General features: G+C 44.6%; 2 protein-coding genes across 3 annotated transcripts in view; one reads left to right on the forward strand and one right to left on the reverse strand.

The window, feature by feature from the left end:
* Nucleotides 1–15,858, forward strand: part of LOC144695231 (uncharacterized) — a 407,499-nt gene extending 391,641 nt beyond the window's left edge. The window contains exon 3 of one of the 2 annotated variants that reach the window (XM_078566124.1): nt 13,479–15,858. In XM_078566124.1, the coding sequence (XP_078422250.1) occupies nt 13,563–14,681 (1,119 nt within the window). In that variant the 5' untranslated portion in view covers nt 13,479–13,562 and the 3' untranslated portion in view covers nt 14,682–15,858. Of the gene's footprint in view, nt 1–13,120 lie in introns of both variants that reach the window. The other variant, XM_078566125.1, reaches the window with a different exon arrangement.
* LOC144695195 (uncharacterized) overlaps nt 1–25,006 on the reverse strand; it is a 161,309-nt gene that overhangs the window by 51,438 nt on the left and 84,865 nt on the right. The window lies entirely within an intron of this gene.

Raw genomic sequence — 25,006 nt, forward strand, 5'->3', positions numbered from 1 at the left:
CCACAACCCTCTGATTCAAAGGCGAGGGTGCTATGAACTGAGCCACAGCTGACACAGTATGATGCACTGCTTTGTACTGTTTCCTGATCATTCAGCTGTCTTGTGTAACTGAAAACAGCTGCTTGGTTTGTAGACTGCATCTTGCCAATTCAGGCTGTCCATTCAGTCTGTCTGTTGGAGAGAAGCTGAGGTGGTCTGGGGTATGTTCAATGAAGAATTTTGGAGAGGGTACTGAAAAGATTTACTGGAATGTTCCAGGGTTGAGGGATTATAGTTATGTGGGTAGACTGGAGAAGCTGGATTGTTTCCCTTAGAGCAGAGAAGGCTAAGAGGAGATTAGTTAGAGATGTTTAAAATCATGAAGTGTTTAGGCAGAGAAAAAAATTGTTTCCATTGGCAGGAGGGTCGATAACTGGAGGTTACAGATAAAAGATGATTGGCAAAAGAATCTGAGACAAGGTAAGGAAAAAGTTTTCTGCACAACGTGTGGTTAGGATTTGAATGCACTGTCTGATAGGGCAGTGGATGCAGATTCAACAACAACCTTCACTCGGTTTAAACCTGGACTCAAAAGTATACCCAATGCTGCTCCTGACATCTCTATCTACTGGTTTGATTATAATCATGGAATGAGGGCTGTGAGATTGTGGTGGAATTCAATCCTGCTGCTGCTGATGGCTCACTGCACCTCATGGATACCCAGTTTTGGGATCTGTCCTTAGTCTCCTTCCCTAGTGATGATTAACATGGTGAAGTACTCATTCAACAGTTGGGAGGGGAGAGGTAGTTTTCCTTGAACTTGTTTGACCTGAAACCATGAGACTCTATGGAGTCAATATTGAGACTTCCCCACCTGCCAGTGGGATGGGACATACCCAGGGATGGTGATGGAGGAGTCTGGGATGTCTCCAGATTGATACGATTCAGTGAGTATCACTGCTACTTGACCAGTCTGTGGGGCAGCTCTCCTCACTTGGGTACTTGTCCTCAGACCTTGGTAAGAGAGACTTTACCGATTTCACTTGGCTGAGATCACCTTAATCTTACTTTGACACAATGCCAGGATTGTCCAGATCTACCTGATTTTCCTCTTATTATCGAACTTTTTAGTGATTGTTTTATCATTGTTTGCTCAGCTACTTTAGAGGGCAGTTCAGAGTCAACTATGTTGTGTGGGACTGGAGTCACATGTAGACCAGACCAGGCAGTTGTAGCAGGTTCCCTTCCCTGAAGGACAATATTTGTTTTTTTTTAGGACAACCTGAAAGTTTTCAAGTTTTTATTTTGACTGTGTTCAAAAATTCCAAAATTTATTAAATTCATTTTCACAACATGGAGTGGTTGAGGTAAATAGCACAGATGCCTTTAAGGGGAAACTAGATAAGCACATGAGGGAGAAACGGACAGAAGGATATGTTAACAGTGTGAGATGAAGAGGGGTGAGAGGAAGCTCATGTGAAGCATAAACACCAGCATGGACCAACTGGGCCGAATGGCCTGTTTCTGCACTGTAATTCTATGTGCGTAACTTTCCATGGTTGGATTTGAACTCTCAACCTCTGGATTGTTAATCCAGCACCATAGCAATTCGGCTACCATACCTGGAGACACATTTCTTGAAGTGTCTTTTAGGACACTTCTTTATAGATTTTACCTGAAGGCCTCTGTTGATTTAACAGTTTTGCCCAGTGCTGTGGCTGATAGCTGAAATTGGGATGTGCAGTCTGAGCGAATGCAGTATATCTAATTTCCCAGGATAAACCAGAACCCTTCAACCAGCTACACTGAAGCTATATTTTCCTTAGCTTCTAGCACTTCCTGCCCAGTGTGTTTTCTTCAAATAATTTTCTTCAAAACGAATACAAGGGGAGAAATTTCAAAATCTCCATTGAATTAACATTTCTCCTCAGTGTTTTTTATATCAAACACATCCTAGAAGGGTAAATCTGGTCTTTGCCAGCATGATTCGAGCTCGTGGATTGATAGCTCATTTTACCCGACTGTCTCTTTTCCATTGCCCTGATGGTATCTGGGAACACTGGGGACTGGCTGGAGGAAAGAAAGTAGCCACGTTGTCTGCTCCTGGTCACTATCCTGTGTCCCTGCTGGAAACAGAGGGTGTGTGACAGTCAAGTGAGGAAAAAGAAAGGACTTGCATCTGATCCACACACAGGGGAATAGCAGACTGGCACTCACTGTGGAACAGTCTCTAACTGAGGAGTCAGCCCTTCAACAAAGGAGGAGAGGGAGTTGGAGGAAATCATGTTTCCTTTTCCTGTTTTACAGAAGGATTGCACTGTACTACACCAGAGAATACAGAGAGGATAGACACCGCAGATAGATCCTGACCATCACCCAAGTAACAACTGCACAACTGTGGGAAGACATCCAGTCCCTTCACAGCATTGCTCAACACAGAGAAGGTTGGGCAGTGAAACCATCATCTGGAAATCGGTCGGGTCAGGGGAGCTTTGACATATCATCAGATCTGAAACTGGTCAGCGGTGTGGAACTTTCCATCAGAACCAACCTTTCCGAAGGTTCGGCTATGGGCAATCGGTCAGGGTCAGGCTGGGAAGAAGTGTAAGTGGGCGCCAAGTGTGGTGAGAATTTCAATCATTCATCAAGCCTCATGACTCATTCCTGCAGGTGAGAGGCTATTCAATGTGAGGTGTGTGAGGAGGGCTCCACAGGCTCATAAGATCTACTAACACATAAGGCGCATCTGTTTATAACTGTTAACACAATGACAGCTCCATTGAAGAGAAACCACTCAAGTGTGAGATGTGTGACAAAACCTTTACCCGGATTCCGATCCTCCTGGACCATCAGGGGAGGCAATTCACACAGGGGAGAAACCCTTCAAGTGTGAGGTTTGTGATAAATATTTTGTGACATCTACAAGTTTCCTGAGACATCAGATGATTGAGACGGGAGAGAAACCGTTCAGGTGTGAGGTCTGTGAGAAGGCTTTCACCCAATCTTCTGATCTTTTGACGCACCAGAGGATTCACACAGAAGAGAAACCATTTTGATGTGAGGTTTGTGGGAAAACTTTCACGCACTCCTCTGACCTCCTGGCACATCAGCGGATTCACACTGGGCAGAAACCCTTCAAGTATAAGGTGTGCGACTGAGCCTTCAGACTGTCATCAACACTCATGCAACCCCAACACATTCACACTGGAGAGAAACCATTCATGTGAGAAGTGTGTGACAAATCATTCATACAGTTCTTGAACCTCCGTGCACACCAACACATTCACACAGGGTAAAAATGCTTCATATGTGACGTTTGTAATAAAGGTTTTGCACAATTATCGGGCATGGTGAATCACCAGGGGAGAAACCATTCAAACCTGAGGTTTGTGATCGAACCTTCACTGCTCATGAAACACTGACACATTCACACTGATCAGAAATCTGAGGTGTGTGTCAAAGCTTTCACAAGGTAAATGTCCTTCATCAAACACCAGGTGATTCACACGGTGGGGAGAAAACCTTCAATTGTGAGATTTACGATCAAGTTCCCCTGAAGTCTTTGACCCTTCTGAGACACACCGGATCCAGACAGGAGAGAAACCCTCTAAGTGTGAGGTTGTGACAAAGCTTTCAGTCACTTTGTCTCCTGGCCCATCACTGTACTCCCTGGGGAAAAGCCCGATCAGTCTGAGTGTTGCAATAAAGAGAAACAATGGAGAGGAATTTAAGGGATGTAGGAACTGGAGTAATCCCTTGAGCCTGTTGCACATTCAGCTAAATCATGGATGATCCGTATTCTAACTCTATCTACCTGCCTGGGCTCTGTAACCCTTAATCCTCTTGTCTAACAATAAACCTGTCAATCTCAGTGTGTAAATTTTCAATTGACCCGCAGCCTGAACAGATTTTTGTGGGGAGAGAGTTCCAGATTTCCAGTCCCCTTTTTGTGAAGAAGTCTTTGCTGATATCACCCCTGAACAGCCCAGCTTGAATTTTAATGCTATGCTCCCTTGTTCTGGACTCTCCTACCAGAGGAATAGTTTCTCTCTAACTACTCTGTCAACTCATTTAATCATCTTAAACACTTCAATTAGATTACCCCTTAATTTTCTATATTCAAGGGAATGCAAACTCAGTCTGTGCAACCTGTCCTCATAATTTAACCCCTTTAGCCCCAGGAACATTCTGGTGAATCTACGCTGCACTCCCTCCGAGGCCAATATATCCTTCCTGAGGTGCGGTGCCCAGAACTGAACACAGTTCTCCAGATAGGGTCTAAACAGAGCTCTATACAGCTGGAACATAACTTCCACAAGGACACAGTTGGATTTTGGGGAGGAGAAGTTGTGGGTTATCTTTTCTCTTCAGGATGGTCCTGGAGTAATGAGCAGTTTTGGCAGAGGAAAGCAGGACCACTAGTGCTTGATGTGGTCCAGTCAGATCTGGCGATGGATGGCTAAACCAGTTGTGTACCAGATACGCTCAAATCTTCACCCCTTGGAGTAGAGAAGTGGGGGGGAGCAGGAAGGGAGAGAGTAAAAGTAATTTTGGGAACAAGAGTGTCGAAGGTGGATATGAGGGAGTAGTTAAACCAGATTGATGGCTACAAAAGCATTGTGGTGAATGGAGGGCCAAAGGGCAGAGAGTTGGGAATTAGAAAGCGCTGTCCAACTCACCTGGGGGAAGAGTATCATCCAGGAACGGAAACTGATTGGTCTATAGACCCATGTGATCACCGGATCTCTGTAAACATTGGTATGTTTATATGATGGAAATGAGCTCCATCATGTGCCATTAAAGTTTGATGTCATTTCTAAATATCGCAATTGGGAGCCAGGATTTTAAAGAAACTTCTGTCTGTAATATTGTGAGGGAGTTTCCTCTGATGTGAGTGCGTGTGTGTGTTAGTAAAGTGAGCCAGCGCTCAGGAGTGGGTATGGGGTAGAATAGGACTCTGCTTTAGTTGGTGATGTGAATTATAGACAGATCCTCTTCAGGTGACGGGTATTTGACTAATACCATGGGTAAAGTTTGTACTCTCCTGTCTGGGAGGACTACCATCCTGAGTATGGTGAGGGAGTGGGTGTGAGTCTCTACAAACCTGAGTTCCCTCAGCCCATCATACCTCGATGTAATAACGCTGTGATATGTTCACCTTACACTCTTCCAAGATTCATTTCATGTTCTGGGAAAGATCTTGAGTAATTTTCAAATATTTTGTTATTTTGGTTGTTTCAACTTTTGGTGTAAACTGCATATTGTGTTGCTGTTTGTCTGCTGTTTTATCAATCTTCTGTATAAATTAATAACTCACAATAAATTCACTTTTTTCAGCTGAACTCAAACTACCTGATTTGTCAGCACGGTGTGTTCCTATTCAATGAAACACTCAGGAGCCTACAGTAAGAGTCCTGTACACAATGTCACTGTGGCTGGTATACTCTCTCCATCAATGGGTTTATAATTTCCAGTTCACAGGAAGTGTAATATTTCCCTAAAAAAGAAAGACTTGTATTTATATATCAACTTTCATGAACTCACAGTGTCCAAAAGCACTTTACAGCTTTTTGAACTGTCATCACTCTAGTAATGAAGGAAACCTGGCAGCCAATTTGTGCACAGCAAGCTCCCAAAACAGCAACGTGATATTGACCAGCTAATCTGTTTTGGTGACATTTATTGTTGGATCTATATTGGCTAGGACATCAGGGATAACTCCCCTGCTCTTCTACAAAGTAGTATCATGGGATCTGTTACATACAACTGAGAGGGCAGATGGAGCCTTAGTTTAACTCATGTGAAAGATGGTACCTCTGACAGTGCAGCATTCCCTCAGTACTGCACTGGAGTGTCAATCTCAGTGCTCAAGTCTCTGGAGTGAGACTTGAATCCACAGCTTTCTGTCTCAGAGATGAGATTGTTAACGTAGCCACGACTGACAATAACTTATAATATTTCTGTTGTATTAGATTCAGTTTCTAAGGGGTTAAGTCCCAAGGCTGTGTACAGAATGGTTTTACAACCTGTAAACTGGCAGCCTGAAAGTTTGATTTGATTTAAAGTGGTAACTAGTTAGAGCTGCAGGTGTCAGTGTTGTCTTTGTGTCTGGGTTCCTGAAGCTGCGAAAGGTGGTAAAGTCCCTGGTGTCAGGAGAAGTGAAACTGATGGAGAAAAGTGGGTAGACTCCAGGATTGAGGAACAACTTACAGACTCAGTACTGATAGAAGATACCCACATCAAGCAAAAGCCCAAACATCCTAAATCCCACTGACTCAAATACAGCCACACTCCAAAACAACCATTGACTGAAAATAAAAACAGAATTACCTGGAAAAACTCAGCAAGTCTGGCAGCATTGGTGGAGAAGAAATCAGTTAACGTTTCGAGTCTTCATGACCCTTCGGCAGAACTGAAGCATAGTTAGGAGAAAGGTGAAATATAAGCTGGTTTAAGGTGGGGGGGCGGGGGGACAGAGAAGTTGAGGGTGTGGTGATTGTGGAGATAAGCAAGCAGTGATAGGAGCAGATAATCAAAAGATGTCACAGACAAAAGGATCAAAGAGGTGTTGAAGGTGGTGATATTGTCTAAGAAAAGTTCTAATTAAGAATGGAAGACAGGACACTCAAAGTACAGCTCTAGTGGGGCTGGGGTGGAAAGACTAACAAAGTTTTAGTTTTAGATTTAAAAATAATGGAAATAGGTGGGAAAAGAAGAATCTATATAAATTATTGAAAAAAAGGGAGGGGGGAGAAACAGGGTGGGGATGGGGGGAGGGAGGGGGAGTTTAAGATCTAAAGTTGTTGAATTCAATATTCAGCCCGGAAGGCTGTAAAGTGCCTAGTCAGAAGATGAGGTGCTGTTCCTCCAGTTTGCGTTGGGCTTCACTGGAACAATGCAGCAAGCCAAGGACAGACATGTGGGCAAGAGAACAGGGTGGAGTGTTAAAATGGCAAGCGACAGGGAGGTTTGGGTCTTTCTTGCGGACAGACCGCAGGTGTTCTGCAAAGCGGTCGCCCAGTTTGCGTTTGGTCTCTCCAATGTAGAGGAGACCGCATTGGGAGCAACGAATGCAGTAGACTAAGTTAGGGGAAATGCAAGTGAAATGCTGCTTCACTTGAAAGGAGTGTTTGGGCCCTTGGACGGTGAGGAGAGAGGAAGTGAAGGGGCAGGTATTGCATCTTCTGCGTGGGCATGGGGAGGTGCCATAGGAGGGGGTTGAGGAGTAGGGGGTGATGGAGGAGTGAACCAGGGTGTCCCGGAGGGAACGATCCCTAAGGAATGCCGTCAGGGGGGGTGAAGGGAAGATGAGTTTGGTGGTGGCATCATGCTGGAGTTGGCGGAAATGGCGGAGGATGATCCTTTGAATGCGGAGGCTGGTGGGGTGATAAGTGAGGACAAGGGGGACCCTATCATGTTTCTGGGAAGGAGGAGAAGGCGTGAGGGAGGATGCGCGGGATATGGGCCGGACACGGTTGAGGGCCCTGTCAACGACCGTGGGTGGAAAACCTCGGTTAAGGAAGAAGGAGGACATGTCAGAGAAGCTGTTTTTGAAGGTAGCGTCATCAGAACAGATGCGACGGAGGCGAAGGAACTAGGAGAATGGGATGGAGTCCTTACAGGAAGCGGGGTGTGAGGAGCTGTAGTCGGTAGGGAGTTGTGGGAGTCGGTAGGCTTGTAATGGATATTGGTGGACAGTCTATCATCAGAAATTGAGACAGAGAGGTCAAGGAAGGGAAGGGAAGTGTCAGAGATGGACCATGTGAAAATGATGGAGGGGTGGAGATTGGAAGCAAAATTAATAAATTTTTCCAGGTCCCGACGAGAGCATGAAGCAGCACCGAAGTAATCATCGATGTACCGGAGAAAGAGTTGTGGGAGGGGGCCGGAGTAGGACTGGAACAAGGAATGTTCCACATACCCCATAAAGAGACAGGCATGGCTGGGGCCCATGCGGGTACCCATAGCCACACCTTTTATTTGGAGGAAGTGAGAGGAGTTAAAGGAGAAATTGTTCAGTGTGAGAACAAGTTCAGCCAGACGGAGGAGAGTAGTGGTGGATGGGGATTGTTCGGGCCTCTGTTCAATGAAGAAGCTAAGGGCCCTCAGACCATCCTGGTGGGGGATGGAGGTGTAGAGGGATTGGACATCCACGGTGAAGAGGAAGCGGTTGGGGCCAGGGAACTGGAAATTCCTTGGTATTATTCCGTGATAATGGTCAGCAGTGTGCCTTCCCACCACTAGATGCGCTGTGTCTGGAGGACTCTCTTCCCCTTATTGGCCCAGGTCCTGCTCCCAAACATGAATCTGATGACATTAAGGTGCATAATACAGGCGTGTCTGAGTGAGTAAGGCAGGTGTGTATTGATCCTGATCTGGGTGTATGAGTGACCCGGGTTAGTTGGTATTGTTCATAGTTCTCTGTCTTTAGACGTCCCTCTCTCCTTTAAATCTTCTGTTATCACACCTCTCCTAAAAAAGCCAACACTTTACCACTCTGCCCTTGCAAACTACCGTCCCATCTCCAACCTCCCTTTCCTCTCCAAAGTCCTTGAATGTGTTGACATCTCCCAAATCCTGGAATGGGAGGTCAGGAAAGAGGTGAAGGGTAAGGGGCAGAGCAAGGGGTCAGGCACAGAGTGTGATAACAGGCGAGGGGCGACAAGCCGACAGAGAGGTCTGTTGAGGAGTGAGAGTCACTTGACAAGTTGCTCCCCCAGTCACAGAGTCAATCTTTTCACCACTCTCCGCAGTTCTCCTATGTCCCTCTCTCCTGACCATGTGCTGATTCCACCACTGCACGTCATCGCTGCCTTGGATGCTGTGGGTCAAACAAATCTGAGGCTACACATCCCACACTGATGTTGTCAGTTTGAAAGCCTCCGAGGATGAAGAATGTTATTCCCACACTAGAAATCTCTGTCAAACATTTACCAGGGGAACTGAGACAGCAGCTGCAATAAGTGAGGTTTTATTCAGATGGGACAATGACAAGTTTAAATCCCCACCTGATCTGCTGCTCAAAGTCGCCTCCGTTTCACCGGTCAGTTTCCCAAACTTCAGGAAACTCATGTTACTCCAGAAATATTTGGATTGGCTGTGAGAGACGTCAATCAGAGAGCCCCACCCACTCTGCCCATTCTATCCCCTTCCTGTTCCACAGCTGCTTCACTTCCTGTAGGGACTCAAAACCAACTCAGGAGATGGTGAGTGAAGGAACACAATTTATAATAATTACATCACATAATATCCACACTAATCTTCAGGCATTCTGACTATCCTGTGGGGAATCAGGTGTGGAAATGCCCCTTATGCTGTGTGAGAAAATCCAGCTGAGAGAGCTGTTTACTCGGTGCTTTGTGCTGAACTGTTTGCCTGGAGCTGTGTGTTGGATATTGAGTGTGTTTATTGGAAGCATTTCCCTTCTGATTTACAGACTGAGTTTTGTTGATGGGTCATTACTGAATATGAGAAGTTGGGTCTGTGCGTGGGGGCTGCAGACGGTGCTGATCACTGGGGCCTGTGCCAATCGGGGTTCCTTGGCTCATTGGCCAATAGCCTGTCAATCAGGATGGTCATTGTTGAACGCAGCCAATCCGGTGCGCAGACCGTCCTGACTGACACGCATTTGGCCAATGATTGTTCTTGTTCTGAACAACAGCCAATCAGGGGCTGAATAGGAGGTGCCAGATTGGCCCGTCCCCCCTTTCTCACTGACCTGTGCAGTGTTTTGATTGGGTGATGTCAGCTGCTGCTTTCTTCACTCTTCTTCAGGGCTGCTGGAGAGCAAGGTCAGGTAAAGCCCCTAGTGCCTCTATGTTTAGTTTACCCTCATAAGGCCATTCCCTTCCTGACCACTCCACCCAGTCCACCGTTAGTCGATGGTGTCTGTGGCCCTGGTTTCCCCCATGTGATTGAAACAGTGAGGGAGTGTGAGACAGAGTGAGTCATAGTCATAGAGGTCTACAGCACAGAAAAAGGCCCTTCGGCCCATCGGGTCTGTGCTGGTCAAACAGTACCTAACTATTCTAAACCCATTTTCCAGCACTAGGCCCATAGCCTTGTATGCCATGGCATCGCAAGTGCATGTCCAAATACTTCTTAAATGTAATGAGGGTTTCTGCCTCTACCACCCTTTCAGGCATGGAGTTCCAGATTCCCACCACCCATTGGATGAAAAAATTCTTCCTCACATCCCCTCTAAACCTCCTGCCCCTTACCTTAAATCTATGCCCCCTGGTTATTGATTCTTTCACCAAGGGAAAAGTTCCTTCCTGTCTACCATATCTATGCCCCTCATAATTTTATACACCTCAATATGTCCCCCCTCAATCTCCTCTGCTCCAGGGAAAATAACCCCAGTCTATCCAATCTCTCCTCTTAACTAAAACTCTCCAGTCCAGGCAACATCCTGGTAAATCTCCTCTGCACTCTCGTGCAATCACATCCTTACTATAATGCGGATTCCAGAACTGCACGCAACAGTGGCCTAGCATTTTATACAGTTCCAGCATAACCTCCCTGCTCTTATATTCTATGCCTCGGCAAGTATCCCAAATGCCTTCTGAACTACCTTATCTACCTGTCCCGCTACCTTAAGGGACCGGTGGACATGCACACCAAGGTCCCTCTGATCCTCGGTACTTCCCAGGGTCCTACTATTCATCGTGTATTCCCGTGCCTTGTTTGTCCTGCCCAAGTGCATGACCAGCCCATCTTTTTCCTCCTGTAATCAAAGGCTATCCTCACTATTTACCACCCCACCAATTTTTGTGTCATCTGCGAACTTACTGATCAACCCTCCTACATTCATACATTTATATATACCACAAACAGCAAGGGACCTAACTCCGATCCCTGTGGACACAGGCATCCAGTCACTAAAACACCCCTTGACCATCACCCTCTGTTTCCTGCCACTCAGCCAATTCTGGATCCAATTTGCCAAATTGTCTTGGATCCCATGGGCTCTTACCTTCATTATCAGTCTCTCATATGGGACCTTATCAAAAGCCTTGCTGAAGTCCAAGTAGACTACGTCAAATGCATTGCCCTCATCTACACACCTGGTCACCTCTGAAAAATTCAATCAAATTGGTAAGAGTCATCCACATTTCTGTACTTCTGGAGTCACGTGTAGGCCAGACCAGGTAAAGACAGCCATGGTTTCATGGTCATCATTCGACTCTTAATTCCAGTTTTTTATTGAATTCAAATTGCCTTGGTGGGATTTGAACCCAGGTCTCCAGAGCAGTTACCCCTGGTCTCTGGATTGCTAGTCCACTGACAATACCACTACATCACCACCTCCCCCAGTGAGTGAGAGAGAGACACACAGTGAGTGAGAGAGGGAGTGAGTGAGAGAGAGAGGGAGTGAGTGAGAGAGAGACAGAGTGAGTGTGAGTGAGAGAGAGCACATGTGTGTGGGAGATGGAGAGTGTGTGTGAGTGATTGAGGGAGCCCTGAGACTGGGAATGAACCATACACACACAAGGCTGCTCGGTGTGGGGATACACACATTCCACCTCCTCCTCCCTCCCCAAAAACCTATCCATATACCAGTCCGGGAGAGGAAGAACATCCAGGCTGAAAGGCAACCCGCTTCTGACCCCCACTTCCACATGAATTCTGCCAAGGCCAGCTCAGAGTGTGGACCACCAGAGACAAACACAAGGTTAATGTTAGTTGAACCCAATTCCTTAGCTCAGCCCTGGTGTCCTTCCCCTTCCCTGTGACCAGGACTTAGGGCCTAGTCTGTCTGGCTCTCTCTCTCTCTCTCCAGCTCTTCTTCTTAAGTGATAAGGCAAACAAGATTTTATTAGTTCACTCTGCTGCTTGGCAGTTTTTAAACGGTCATTTTTATTGATTACTCATTTTTTAAAATGATCAACTTATTACTTTGACATTGATTTTGTTTTCGCTCAGCAGGTTGTTTATGTTTTCTTCAGACCTGAATGTTCTTTTTAAATTGATGTTTAATGTTGTTCCTAACCAGATCTCAGGCAGCTACTGCTGCTGGGGTTCTTGCTGAAGGGGAATAAGGGTCTCACAGGAATCTGATTTCTTTTTGGAGAGCTGGTGAAACGGGTTATTTTTGTTCCAATAGAAATGGGAGGTGTTTGGAAACATTCAGCATGTCTGGTGGCATCTGTGTAGACAGAGGTCAGTGAGCCTTCATCAGAACTAGTGCAGATCGTGGACCTGAAACATTGACTCTGTTTCTCTCCACAGGTGCTGCCTGGCCTGCTGAGTATTTCCAGCATTTTGCAGTTGTTTTCTCTCCTATTATATGCTCCATTCTGGGCATCTGAAGTGTTGTTAGTTTCAATTTAAAATGAGAAAATATTTATCACTCAATGTAAAGTATAATTTTTCTGTTAACAAAGCCCTCTTGTGTGGATAGAAATAGCACATTATTACAGGTGAATTGTTAGTGCTAATTTACTGGAAGGTTTTGCAATTTTTAAACTTGCAAGTGAAATCAGGAATCATTTACCAATAGAATATGGCCACTATTAATTCAGATATTCTTAGTTGCACATGGGATTGTTGTTTGTGGTGCTTGTGAGGTTCAAGTCTTTTGGATGTTTCTGTCCAGATATTAATAGGAACAGGTTTAAAGAAGTGGAGCTGATTGCATAGTATGGACAACAAAGTTCTGTGTAATTGTCTGACAAAGCCATGGTTGTAATGTCTATCATACTGAAACCTGAGCTTTCGATGAACTTTATAAATAGATGTGTAGAGTACAAAAGTCAAGAAGTTTTTCTAAAGTTATTTGAAACAGTTTGACCCCACTGTGACTATGGTTACAATTCTGGGTGTCTGAAGCATGTGTGGGGAATGGTTAAAGGGGCTGGGGGTTATGGAGATAAGGGGCCCAGAATCAGGAGAAGCACCAGGGCCCATGATTTCTCTCCATGGCCCTGGATGCATCTGCACCATATCTGCAGTGATTCAAGAAGGCAGCTCACTATCATCATCTCAAGGGCAATTAGGGATGGGCAGCAAATGCTGTCCTAGCCAGCGATGCCCACATCCTGTGAAAGTATAGATAAAAACAAAATGAGGACTTAGTCCCTTCAACAAGGGAGGGAAGAGAGAGTTGGAGGAAATTATGTTTCCTTTTCCTGTTTTACAGAAGGATTGCACCATACTACACCAGAGAATACAGAGAGGATAGACACCGCAGATAGATCCTGACCATAACCCAAGAAACAGCTGCACAACTGTCCCTTCACAGCATTGCTTAACACAGAAGGTTGGGCAGTGAAACCATCATCTGGAAATCGGTCGGGTCAGGGGAGCTTTGACATATCATCAGATCTGAAACTGACCAGTGGTGTGGAGCCTTCCATCAGAACCAATTTTTCTGAAGGTTTGGCTATGGGCGATTGGTCAGGGTGAGGCTGGGAAGAAGTGTGAGTGGGCTCCAAGTGTGGCGAGAGCTTCAATCATTCGAGTCTCATGAACCACTCATTCGTTCCTATAGGTGAGAGGTGTGAGAGGAGGGCTCCACAGGCTCGTAAGATCTAGCACACAAGGTGCATCTGTTATACAACTGTTAAGACAAGTGCAGCTTCATGGAAGAGGAGCCATTCAAGTGTGAGGTGTGCAACCGAGCTTTCACACACTCATCGAAGCTCATGAATCACCAGCGCATTCACACTGGGGAGAAGCCGTTCAAATGTGAGGTGTGTAACCAGGGCTTTGCACAATTATCAGATCTGGTGAAACACCGGCGCATTCACACAGGGGAGAAACCATTCAGATGCAAAGTGTGTATCAAATCATTCTCTGATCCATCGAACCTCCGCGCACACCAGCGCATTCACACAGGGGAGAAACCGTTCAAGTGTGAGGTGTGTAACCAGAGCTTTGCACAGTTATCAGATCTGGTGAAACACCGGCGCATTCACACAGGGGAGAAACCATTCAGATGTAAAGTGTGTATCAAATCATTCTCTGATCCATCAAACCTCCGTGCACACCAGCGCATTCACACAGGGGAGAAACCATTTGCATGTGAGGTATGTGACAAATCATTCTCATCGTCATCAGATCTCTGCGTACATCAACGCATTCACACAGGAGAGAAACCATTCAAATGCGAGGTGTGTTATAAACCATTCTCATCATCATCAGGTCTCCACAGACACCAACGCATTCACACCGGGGAGAAACCGTTCATGTGTGAGGTGTGTGACAAATCATTCTCACAGTCATCGAATCTCCGCACACACCAAATCACTCACACAGGGGAGAAACCATTCAAATGTAAGGTGTGCGACAAATCATTCTCACTGTCATCGAACCTCCTGCTCCATCAGAGGATTCACACAGGGGAGAAACCATTCATGTGCGAGGTGTGTGACAAATCATTCTCGGTGTCATCGAGCCTCCGTTTACACCAACGCATTCACACCGGGGAGAAACCATTCATGTGTGAGGTGTGTGACAAATCATTCTCACAGTCATCGAATCTCCGCACACACCAAATCACTCACACAGGGGAGAAACCATTCAAGTGTAAGGTGTGTGACAAATCATTCTCACTGTCATCGAACCTCCTGCTTCATCAGAGGATTCACACAGGGGAGAAACCATTCATATGCAAGGTGTGTGACAAATCATTCTCAAGGTCATGCTACCTCCGTGTCCATCAGAAGATCCATACAAGGGGCGTAATCCTTGAAGTGTAAGGTTTGTGATGAATGTTTCATGACGTCATTGACCATCCAGGACACCAGAGGATTCACACAGAGGATAAACCATCAGGTGTGACGTGTGTGACAAGGCTTTCACACAGTCAGTGAATCTCCTGGTCCATCAATGCACTCACACAGGGGAGAGAGAGACCCTATTGGTGTGTTTGTAATAAAGCCTTCACCCAGTTGTCGGACCTCCTGGAACATCAGCGAACTCAAGGGGAGCTACTTAGCCAAGTTTTAGCCAATTTGTTGTCAGAGTGTGAACCTCTACACATCCTCACTGGAAAGGATGTCCAGTGGTATTGAGGCACAACAAGAAGCAGCTTTCACTCACATCAAACAACTAGTGACGACAACACCAGTGCTGAGGTACCATGATGTTATAAAGGGAATATAATTTTTCTTAATATTACTGTGGGATACTGAAGCAGACTTATGTGTGTGTGTGTGTGTTGCCTGTGTGACTAATTAAACTGAAGACAGTCAGGCTGCAAAGTTTGAATCATCAAAGGTGTTCGGTGTAAAAGCAAGCATTTTGAAATGGAAATGAACAAGCTACCATTTGCATCTGTAGATGAGTTGAGAGGCACAATAGAAAGTTTTATGATTGGCAAAAATCATAAATAAGGCAAAGTTATTAAGTTTATTTTTCCCGAAAGTGCTGGCTACAATGACAACATGAAAGATTTTTATATCCTGGACAAGGTAACTTCCAAAGAAAGGTTAAAACAATGGATTTACAGATGAAAGGGGGAGAAAATATATTTAAGGAAAGATTGAAAGCTGTATGGTGAGTGGCCATGTGAGATCTTGAAGAGTGTACTGTGAAGTATCAGCCTCTAGCCACCCCAGAGAAGTGCTTGCTTGTTCCAGAAAGCAAGGTTTTGTTAAACGCCTTGGAATCCCATTGTTGAGTGAGAGGGAGAGAGAAGCTGTGAAATACCTCCCTTTAAGAAACAGTGGGTGTCTTGCAGTAATATTGCTGGATATTTTATAGATTGAGAATCTATTTGGACTATTGCCTGGGAGAAGGGTGTTTATTTGAGAGTCTAGCTAAATAGAAATCCTTTGGGAAATGTTGTAAGACTAAATTTAACTGTGTAACTGTAATTGTGTGTGTTTAAGTTTTCATTTCTTTTGTTAATAAATGTTTAATTTAATATTTAAATCCAAAAGTCATTGTGGAATCTTTACTTCTGACTTCAGTGCTCATACCTTCTTGTAATGAAAATACAAATTGCAAATCGTTGTGATAGCTTGGCCAAATTTCCCTTTGGATTTTGTCAGCCCGGCAATTACCGCTTGCCATATCTTAACAGTGTCAATGATGAAGTCACCCTGCAGTGAGTTGCCAGTGCAACAGGACTTGGTGCAACCCTCATGCAGCAAGGACAACCAGTTTTGTTTGTATCCAGAATGTTAACACAAACTGAACAACGTGATTTGATTGAATGACAGATTGAGAAAAAGAGCCTAGCTAATGTCTTTCCTTGTGAACATTTCAACTAGTACCTGTTTGGGAGAGAGAAAGTGATGATGCAGTCTGACCGTAAATCATTTCAAAGCATCTTTCTCAAACTGCTTCTATCTGCTCCAAAAGGTTTGCAAAGGTTGTTACTTCATTTGCAGAGCTATCATTTGGAATTGAAATACAAGCAAGGGAAGTAGATGTATATCACCGGCATGCTGTCAAGAGCTGTACTCTCTCTGAAGGAAGTTGATGATGCTGGTACAGTGTGTGAAATCTTCCAGATACAAGAAGAAGCAACAGCATGACATGCTCTGGAAGTCATCAACCCAGCAGAGACACTGAATCTGACAGATAAGTGTCTTGCTCAGATCAAGCTAACTACACAATGAGATACAGTTCTTCAAATGTTACAGGAAGTTGTGATGAAAGGATGGCCTGAAACCATTAAGGACATACCTGTTGCTGTAGGAGAGTATTGGACAGACAGAGATGAAGTGATCACCCAAGGTGGCACCTTGTACAAAGGGACTAGAGTCATTATCCCTAAAGAGATGAGAAAAGAGATGCTAAAGTGCATCTACACAAGCCATCAAGAATTCTAATCTAGTCTGAGGAAGGCAAGAGAAGTGCTCTACTGACCAAACATGAGCAATGTGATTAAGGACCATATCAGCCAGTGCAGTGTTTGTCATGAACATCAAGCTAAGCAAGGTAAAGAACTGCTCATGATTCATGACATCCCAGACAGACCATGGATGAAGCTCGGAGTAGTCCTCTTCACTCTCACTGGAACTGATTATCTCATCACAGTTGACCACTATTCAGACTGCTGGGAGTTAGACCAGCTGACGTCAATGACTACCAGTGAGATTGTCGAACGCCTGAAAACACACGTCAGTCATCTTGGCATTCCTGACATTGTGATGAGTGACAATGACCCTCAATTCACGACTGAAGAATTCAGACACTTGAATGATTGGAAAATTCAGCACCACACATCTCCACACTATCCCCAGTCAGATGGAAAGGCTGAGACAGCGGTGAAAATTGCCAAAAGGATAATCAAATAATCAACTAAATCCAGCACAGATGTGTACAAGGCAATCTCAGGATGGAGAAACACCTACTGAAGGCATTGAAAGTTGATCAGTCCAGTGACTAATATCACGCTGCACCCAGACTACTCTTCCAACAGCTAAAAAATTACTGAGGGCAGATGGAGTAACAGGGAGTGAGTGACAAGATCAAAGTGAAACGACAGAAAGACAAATTTCACTTTGATAAAGCTGCCAAATTGTTGCCAGATCTGAGAGTTAGAGAGCCGGTCAGAGTGAAAACATTCAACGCACTCGTCCAGTCACCTCACTTAAATGACCAGAGCTATCATTACAACCACAGACATGTTCTTGCAACTGGAGAAGCTGCTTCCTCACAGCAGACAGCAGATGAAACAGGAATGAGTGGGTAGAAGCACAGTAGGGAGGGAGTAATTTACCCTTCTCTGCTCTCCTCCAGCTTCCCTCCTTCCTCTCCTACCACCCCTCTCTTTCCCATCTCTCCATTCTCCTCATTACTGTGTCTCTTCTTCTTATCCCTCATTTTCTTTTTCTTCCATTGTCCTATCTCTCTCTCTTATCTCACCTCCACCATCTCTTCACCTCTTCCTTTCTGCTACATCTCTCTCCTCTTCCTCCTCTCCTCATCTCGCTTCTCTCTCTCTCTCTTCCTGCTCCTGCAGTATTATAAAGATGAGGGATAGAGAGAAAGTTCACCATTTTAAGCTTTATCATAAATGAAAAAAACAAAGCAGAAGCTCCATACAATATTATGGAGATAATGTAATTATGACTATATTAAACTATTTTAACTATTTCTCCTGTTTATGTGGCACCACTGAAATAAACTATTATCTGTGGGCCTGTGGTTTGCTGAAATAATTGGTGACCACAGCATGTCGACTGGAGTCATGAACATGACTGACTGTTGGTGTCTGAACACCCAAAAACCCTGAGTGTAATTTGAAGAGCCGCCTCAAACAGGTGCAGTCGGCAGAAACTCACCACTCTCATTATTCCCATCTGGGGCCTTGGTCATTTCTGTGGTTGGTACCAGCTTCCTGGGTGATGTTTAATAAACCAGCGATAAAGATTTCAAAAGTTCAATTTATTTTTGACATAACTTACATTTGAAATTTATGATCCTTTCAATTATAGCCAGATTACACCAATAAAACCAACAAGGAATATTACTAAAGCAAATATTTTTAAAATTGTGCGCAACTAGCTGATTGGTGTCATGTTCAGTGCAGTGTGTAAACATCTACAGGATAATTTCTTCACTTATTTTACAACACATTTCTGTTTCAATAAACCGTGATGGTGGAGGTAGGTGGAATGTTTGCACAGGTAGCGCAGATCCTCAGGAATTTTAGTGTGGCCTTGACAACAACTTTAATCCACTTTCATGGAATAATTCTTCTGGAGTTGGTTGTAAAAGATCCCATTACACTAGGTCGTAGAAGAGCAGGGGAGTTATCCCCCCTGATCTCCTGGCTGGTATGGATCCCACAATCATTGTCACAAAAACAGATTATTCAATCATTATCACACTGCTGTTTGTGGGAGCTTACTGTTGTTGTGAAAATCTAGTTTATAATTCATGTGTTTTGGAATATAACTTGTGGTTTTAGGAATTAAAGTTTACCTTGTAGATAAATGAGGTTATCTTTGAGAAACTGGTAATAACTCTGATGTAATTGCAATTCAAACAAGCTTTGAGTCTATTACAGTAAAAAGTTAACCTATATTTGTCTTACCAGACCAGGGGTAGAAGTTTGAAAGCAACAGACAATAGGGGGCCATCTTTAAGTTTATAATGGAGCCAAATGGTCTACCTTTCCTTCAATAAAAAATTGAAATTATGTATGTAGTTTCCACGGGAAGAGAAGCTGAAAGCAGGTTAGTGAACATGGGGGTTGGTTTCTTCATGGACTCAGGGAGGCTGGAGAGAGGGCAGTCACATCCATTAGTAATATTAATCATATGGGGTACGGAATCAAAGATTTGGGTGGAAGTTCCTTTTGTTTAGTTTAGCTGGGCAGTTTTGCCTCGCTGTAGATTGCATCTCACTGGATTGAGAGTCAACAGGAGACGATTGTTCATGAGGCCTGCACTTCAAATGGAGAAATACTAACTTTATCATTCACCATGCAGAATGCAGGTGGAGATCTTGCTCAGTTGAATTTCATGTGGGAAAAGCAGCAGGAAGATTTGTCTAGTTTGAAGTTAGACCAAGAAATCTACAGTGATCCTCACAGAACCTTGTGGCAGAAAGCAGTCAGTGGAGTTAGATTGGAAGCTGTACGAAGGCGGTTGGGTATCTGCCGGCAAACCAAACAAGGCGCTGAGGGATCCCTAGTTGTGAGGTATTAAAAAAAAGTTGGAGGGTCGCTCAGCTAAAAGCAAATGGATGGCGAATAGCTAGATCACTGAACAGAATTAAGTGAGTTCTGGAGGGCTGTGGCATACCTTTGGCTTGGTCCCTAAAGAAGTGAATGAACCTTCAAGATTCTTGTAACGTGTAAGGGAACTCTTGAAGTAAGAAGTAGAATTAAATTCATAGCATAAGTAATGATAAATTATAATAAGTTAATAGTGCCTTCTTTGTTTATTCCTTTTATGTACAATAAAGTGTGGTTTTGTTAAAAAAAACTTGAAATCTAATGGCATAGTCCTGGGTAATCGGATTTCTCTTCAAACGTGAACGGTCCCTAATAGGACTGTCACAAATTGGCTGCCATGTTTCTTATGTTGCACCACTGACTAGACTTCAAAGATCATTTCATTTGCTGTAAATTGCTTTTAGACATCTTGTGTTCATGAAAGTTGATATATAAATTCAAGACTTTATTTTTTAGGGAAATGTTATGCTTCCTGTGAACTGGAAATTATAAACTCATTGATGGAGAAAGCATACCAGCCCATAGTGACATTGACCAATATATTGTGGACAGGACTCTTACTGTAGGCTCCTGAGTGTTTCCATGAATAGGAACACACCATGATGACAAATCAGATAGTTTGTGTTAACTGAAAAAAACTGAATTTATTGTGAGTTATAAATCTATACAGGAGATTGATAACACAACAGATAAATAAAAACATAATATTCAGTTTATTGCTGAAAAAAGAGACTTTAAAGCTTGTCATCTTGCATTCATCAGGACACTTCACAAGAATACCAATGTAAGGGGAAAACAACAATTTATGCTGAATGCTAATTGGTTGGCAAGTGGCAACATGAGTGGTTTTCACCACTAACAGGATGCTGCCGTCAAGCCAACAAGATATTCTGCCTATCACAAAAATGAGTAACGTGGTATATGAATTTCTGTGCCAGTCTGATTACAGGTATGTAGGCTGTACGTACCAACGACTGGTGTATCAAACAGCATGTCCCAGCCGCTGTTCGCAATGCGCAAAGTACAGACTGTACCCAACCAGCACGTGCTTGCAAAACTCAAAAGACAGTGTTCAGCATTGGATGTGATTCTGCGACTGGACAACATTTGTTAAATAATCCTCAGTACGCTAAGGATTATGATGACAACCAATTTAAGATTGTCTGTTGGACTTGCAGTGTACTGAAAGCTACATATATTAATACACAAGGCCCTGTTCTTTGCAGACAGAAAGTACACACATTGCGCCTGTTTCAGCTAAACAAATTAAGTGACAGCCATTTGCTGACTCATTCCTCAGGGTCAAGCTGCCTGGTTTAAATTTAAATAAACTTTGAATCAACCAAAATAACAAAGCATTTTAAAATAACTCAAGATCTTTCCCAGAACATGAAACGAATCTTGGAAGAGTTGAAGGTGAACATATCACACCATTATACATCGAGGAATGATGGGCTGCAGGAACTCAGGTCTGTGGAGACTCACCCCCCACTCCCTCACCACACTCAGGATAGTATTCCTCCCAGACAGGAGAGTACAAACATTCCCCATGGTATTAGTCAAACACCCATCACCTGAAGAGGATCTGTCTATAATTCACATCACCAACTAAAGCAGGGTCCAATTCTACCCCATACCCACTCCTGAGAGCTGGCTCACTTTACTAACACAAACCCATATTAGGAAACTCTCTCAGAATACTGCAGACAGAAGTTTCTTTAAAATCCCTGTGCTTTAGTCTGGCCCCCAATTCCAATGGTCAGAATTGACACCGAACTTTAGTGACACAGGATGGAGCTCATTTCCACCTTACAAACCCATCAATGGTTTCAGAGATCCAGTGGTCATGTGGGTCCATGGATCAATCAGTTTCCATTCCTGGAAGACACTCTTCCCCCAGTTGAGTTGGACAGCACTTTCTAATTTCCAACTCTCTGTCCTTTGGCCCTCCATTCACCACAATGCTTCTGTTGTCGTCAATCTGGCTTAACCAACCACTCCCTCATATCCACCTTCTACACCCTTGTTTCCCAAAATTACCTTTACTCTGTTGATAGATCATTCATTTGTTCATAACAGGGAGAATCCTGACACATTCTCCTGAATCGCCTACTTCCTGTGGATGAGGAAATCCTCCCAGAGACACAGTGACATCTGTGTATAAGCAGGAGCTTCTAGACATATTAATATCTTCTTTTGGTGATGTTTGATGATCTGGTCAAAGGTCACACTGGCCTTATTGAAATGACTGGACTGATGGTGGGAGAGGTTCGAGACAGATACTGCTGAGACAGACAATGCTTTGGAACGACAGCTCCCCTGTGTAAACACTGGAGCCTAAACAACACAGACAACTCTCAGTGCAATGGAAGCAGGTGACCCAGCTCCAAGTCCGTGTGGAGACGGTGTCGGGTGAGAGGAGTAGATGAAACAATCCTGACACACGTCACACTGGAAGAGTTTGTCACCCGTGTGGGTTCACTGATGTTCCAGGAGGTCTGAAAACTGAGTGAAGGTTTTATTACAGAACTCACACCGAGAGGGTTTCTCCCTGTGTGTGTGTGTGTTAATGGACCAGGAGATACATTGACTGTGTGAAAGCCTTGTCACATACCTCACACCTGCAGGGTTTATCTCCCTTGTGGATCTGCAGGCGCTTCAGGATATCAGACATGTGGGCGAAAGCCTTGTCACAGACATTGCACCTGAAGAGTTTCTGTGCTGTGTGAATCCAGTAGTCTTCCAGGAGGGCCGGAGACTTCAGGGGAACTTCATCAACTCATTCTTGAAGGGTCACTCACTTATGTGGCTTCCAGCAAGGACAAGGAGTTCTGACGAGTTTGTGAAGGCTTTGCCATACACTTTGCATGTGAACAGTTTCTCTCGAGTGTGAATGTGTCAGTCATACATCAGGCTAGATGATTGTGCAAAGCACTCGTTAAATGCTTCACAGTTGAAGGGCTTCTCCCATGATTGTATGCATCAGTGTTTCATGAGTATCACTCACAATGTGGAGCCTTTGTCTCACACCACACACTGAAACATGTTTTCTTCCTTGTCGATGCTGACTATGTGAAGGCTCCGTAACACACCTCATTGACTTCCCCGCTGTGTGAATGTGACGGTGATCCAATAGGCCCCAGAATTGTTCAAGGTCCTTATTACACACCTCACATGTAAATGTTTTCTTCTCCCCTGTATGAATGCACCAGTGATTCACCGAGCCAGGCAATTGTGCAAAGCCTCACCTCACACTTGAACAGCTTCTCCCCAATGTGAAGGCATTGGTGTGAAGGCAGAAGGTCGTTGAATGCGAGAATGACTTGTCACACTCCTCACAAGTGAATGGTTTCTCTCCTGTGTGAATGTGTCGGTGTTGTGCGAGCACTGATGACTGTCCAACGGCTTGGTTGCACAACTCATGCCTGAAAGGTATCTCCCTGGTGTGAATGCTCTGGTGTTCCAGGAACCACGTAGATGTTGCAAAAGCTTTATCAGAAACCTCACACTTGAAGGGCATCTGGCCTGTGTGAATTGTCTGATGGACCAGGAGGTGCGATAACTGTGTGAAGGCTTCGCCACACACCTCACACTTGACCAGTTTCTCCCCTGCTTGAATGTGTTGGTGTCTGAGGAATTGAGTTGAGCATGAGAATGATTTGCCACACGCCTCACACTTCAATGGCTTCTCTTCCATTTAGCTCTCGTGTTACACGTGGAACAACAGATGTAGCCGGTGGAGCCCTCATCACATACCTCACATTTGAACAGCCACTTACCTGTAGGAATGCGCCAGTGGTTCATAAGGCTCGATGAATGATGGAAGCTCTCGTCTCAATTGGAGCCCACTCACTTCTTCCCAGCCTCACCCTGACTGATTGCCCATAGCCAAACATTCGGAAAGGTTGGTTCTGATGGAAGGTTCCACACCACTGACCAGTTTCAGATCTGATGATATGTCAAAGTTCCTCTGACCCGACTGATTTCCAGATGATGGTTTCACTGCCCAACCTTCTCTGTGTTTAGCAATGCTGTGAAGGGACTGGATGTCTTCCCACAGTTGTGTTGTTGTTCCTTGGGTGATGGTCAGGATCTATGTGCGGTGTCTATCCTGTCTGTGTTCTCTGGTGTAGTACGGTGCAATCCTTCTGTAAAACAGGAAAAGGAAACATGATTTCCTCCAACTCCCTCTCCTCCTTTGCTGAAGGGACTGACTCCTCAGTTAGAGACTGCTCCACAGTGAGTGCCAGTCTGCTATTCCCCCGTGTGGGGAATCAGATGCAAGTCCTTTCTTTTTCCCCACTTGACGGACACACACCCTCTGTTTCCAGCCGGGACACTGGATAGTGACCAGGAGCAGACAACGTGACTACTTTCTTTCCTCCGTCCAGACCTCCATCTTCCCAGCAGCCGTGAGGACAATGGAAAAGACAGTCGGGCGGAGTGTAAAACGGGCTATTAATTCACTGTGCACTCACATCACTGAATCGTATCAATCTGGAAACATCCCAGACTCCTCCATCACCATCCCTGGGTATGTCCCATCCCACTATCAGGTGGGGAAGTCTCAGTATTAACTCCATGGGGTCTCATCGCTTCAGGTCAAACAACTTCAGGAAAATTAGCACTCTCCTCCCAACTGATGACTGAGAACTTGACCTTGTTAATCATCACTACAGACGTAGACAAAGGACAGATCCCAAAACCGGGTATCCCTGAGATGCAGTGAGCCATAAGACCATAAGACATAGGAGCAGAAATTAGGCCATTCAGCCCATCGAGTCTGCTCCGCCATTCAATCATGGCTGACAAGTTTCTCAACTCCATTCTCCCGCCTTCTCCCCGTAACCTTTGATCCCGTTACCAATCAAGAACCTATCTATCTCGGTCTTAAATACACTCAAGGACCTGGCCTCCACAGCTTTCTGTGGCAATGAATTCCATAGATTCATCACTCTCTGGCTAAAGAAGTTTCTCCTCATCTCTGTTCTAAAAGGTCTTCCCTTTACTCTGAGGCTGTGCCTTCGGGTCCTAGTCTCTCCTACTAATGGAAACATCTTCCCCACGTCCACTCTATCCAGGCCTTTCAGTATTCTGTAAGTTTCAATCAGATCCCCCCTTATCCTTCTAAACTCCATCGAGTATAGACCCAGAGTCCTCAAACGTTCCTCATATGTTAAGTCTTTCATTCCTGGGATCGTCCTCTGGACCCTCTCCAGGGCCAGCACATCCTTCCTGAGATACGGGGCCCAATATTGCTCACAATATTCTAAATGTGGTTGACCAGAGCCTTATAAAGCCTCAGCAGCACATCCCTGCTTTCATATTCTAGTCCTCTCGAAATAAATGCCATCAGTAGCAGCAGGGTTGTATTCCACCACAATC

The sequence above is a fragment of the Cetorhinus maximus genome, chromosome 21 (genome assembly GCF_964194155.1).
Source record: "Cetorhinus maximus chromosome 21, sCetMax3.hap1.1, whole genome shotgun sequence".
NCBI classification, from domain to species: Eukaryota; Metazoa; Chordata; class Chondrichthyes; order Lamniformes; family Cetorhinidae; genus Cetorhinus; species Cetorhinus maximus.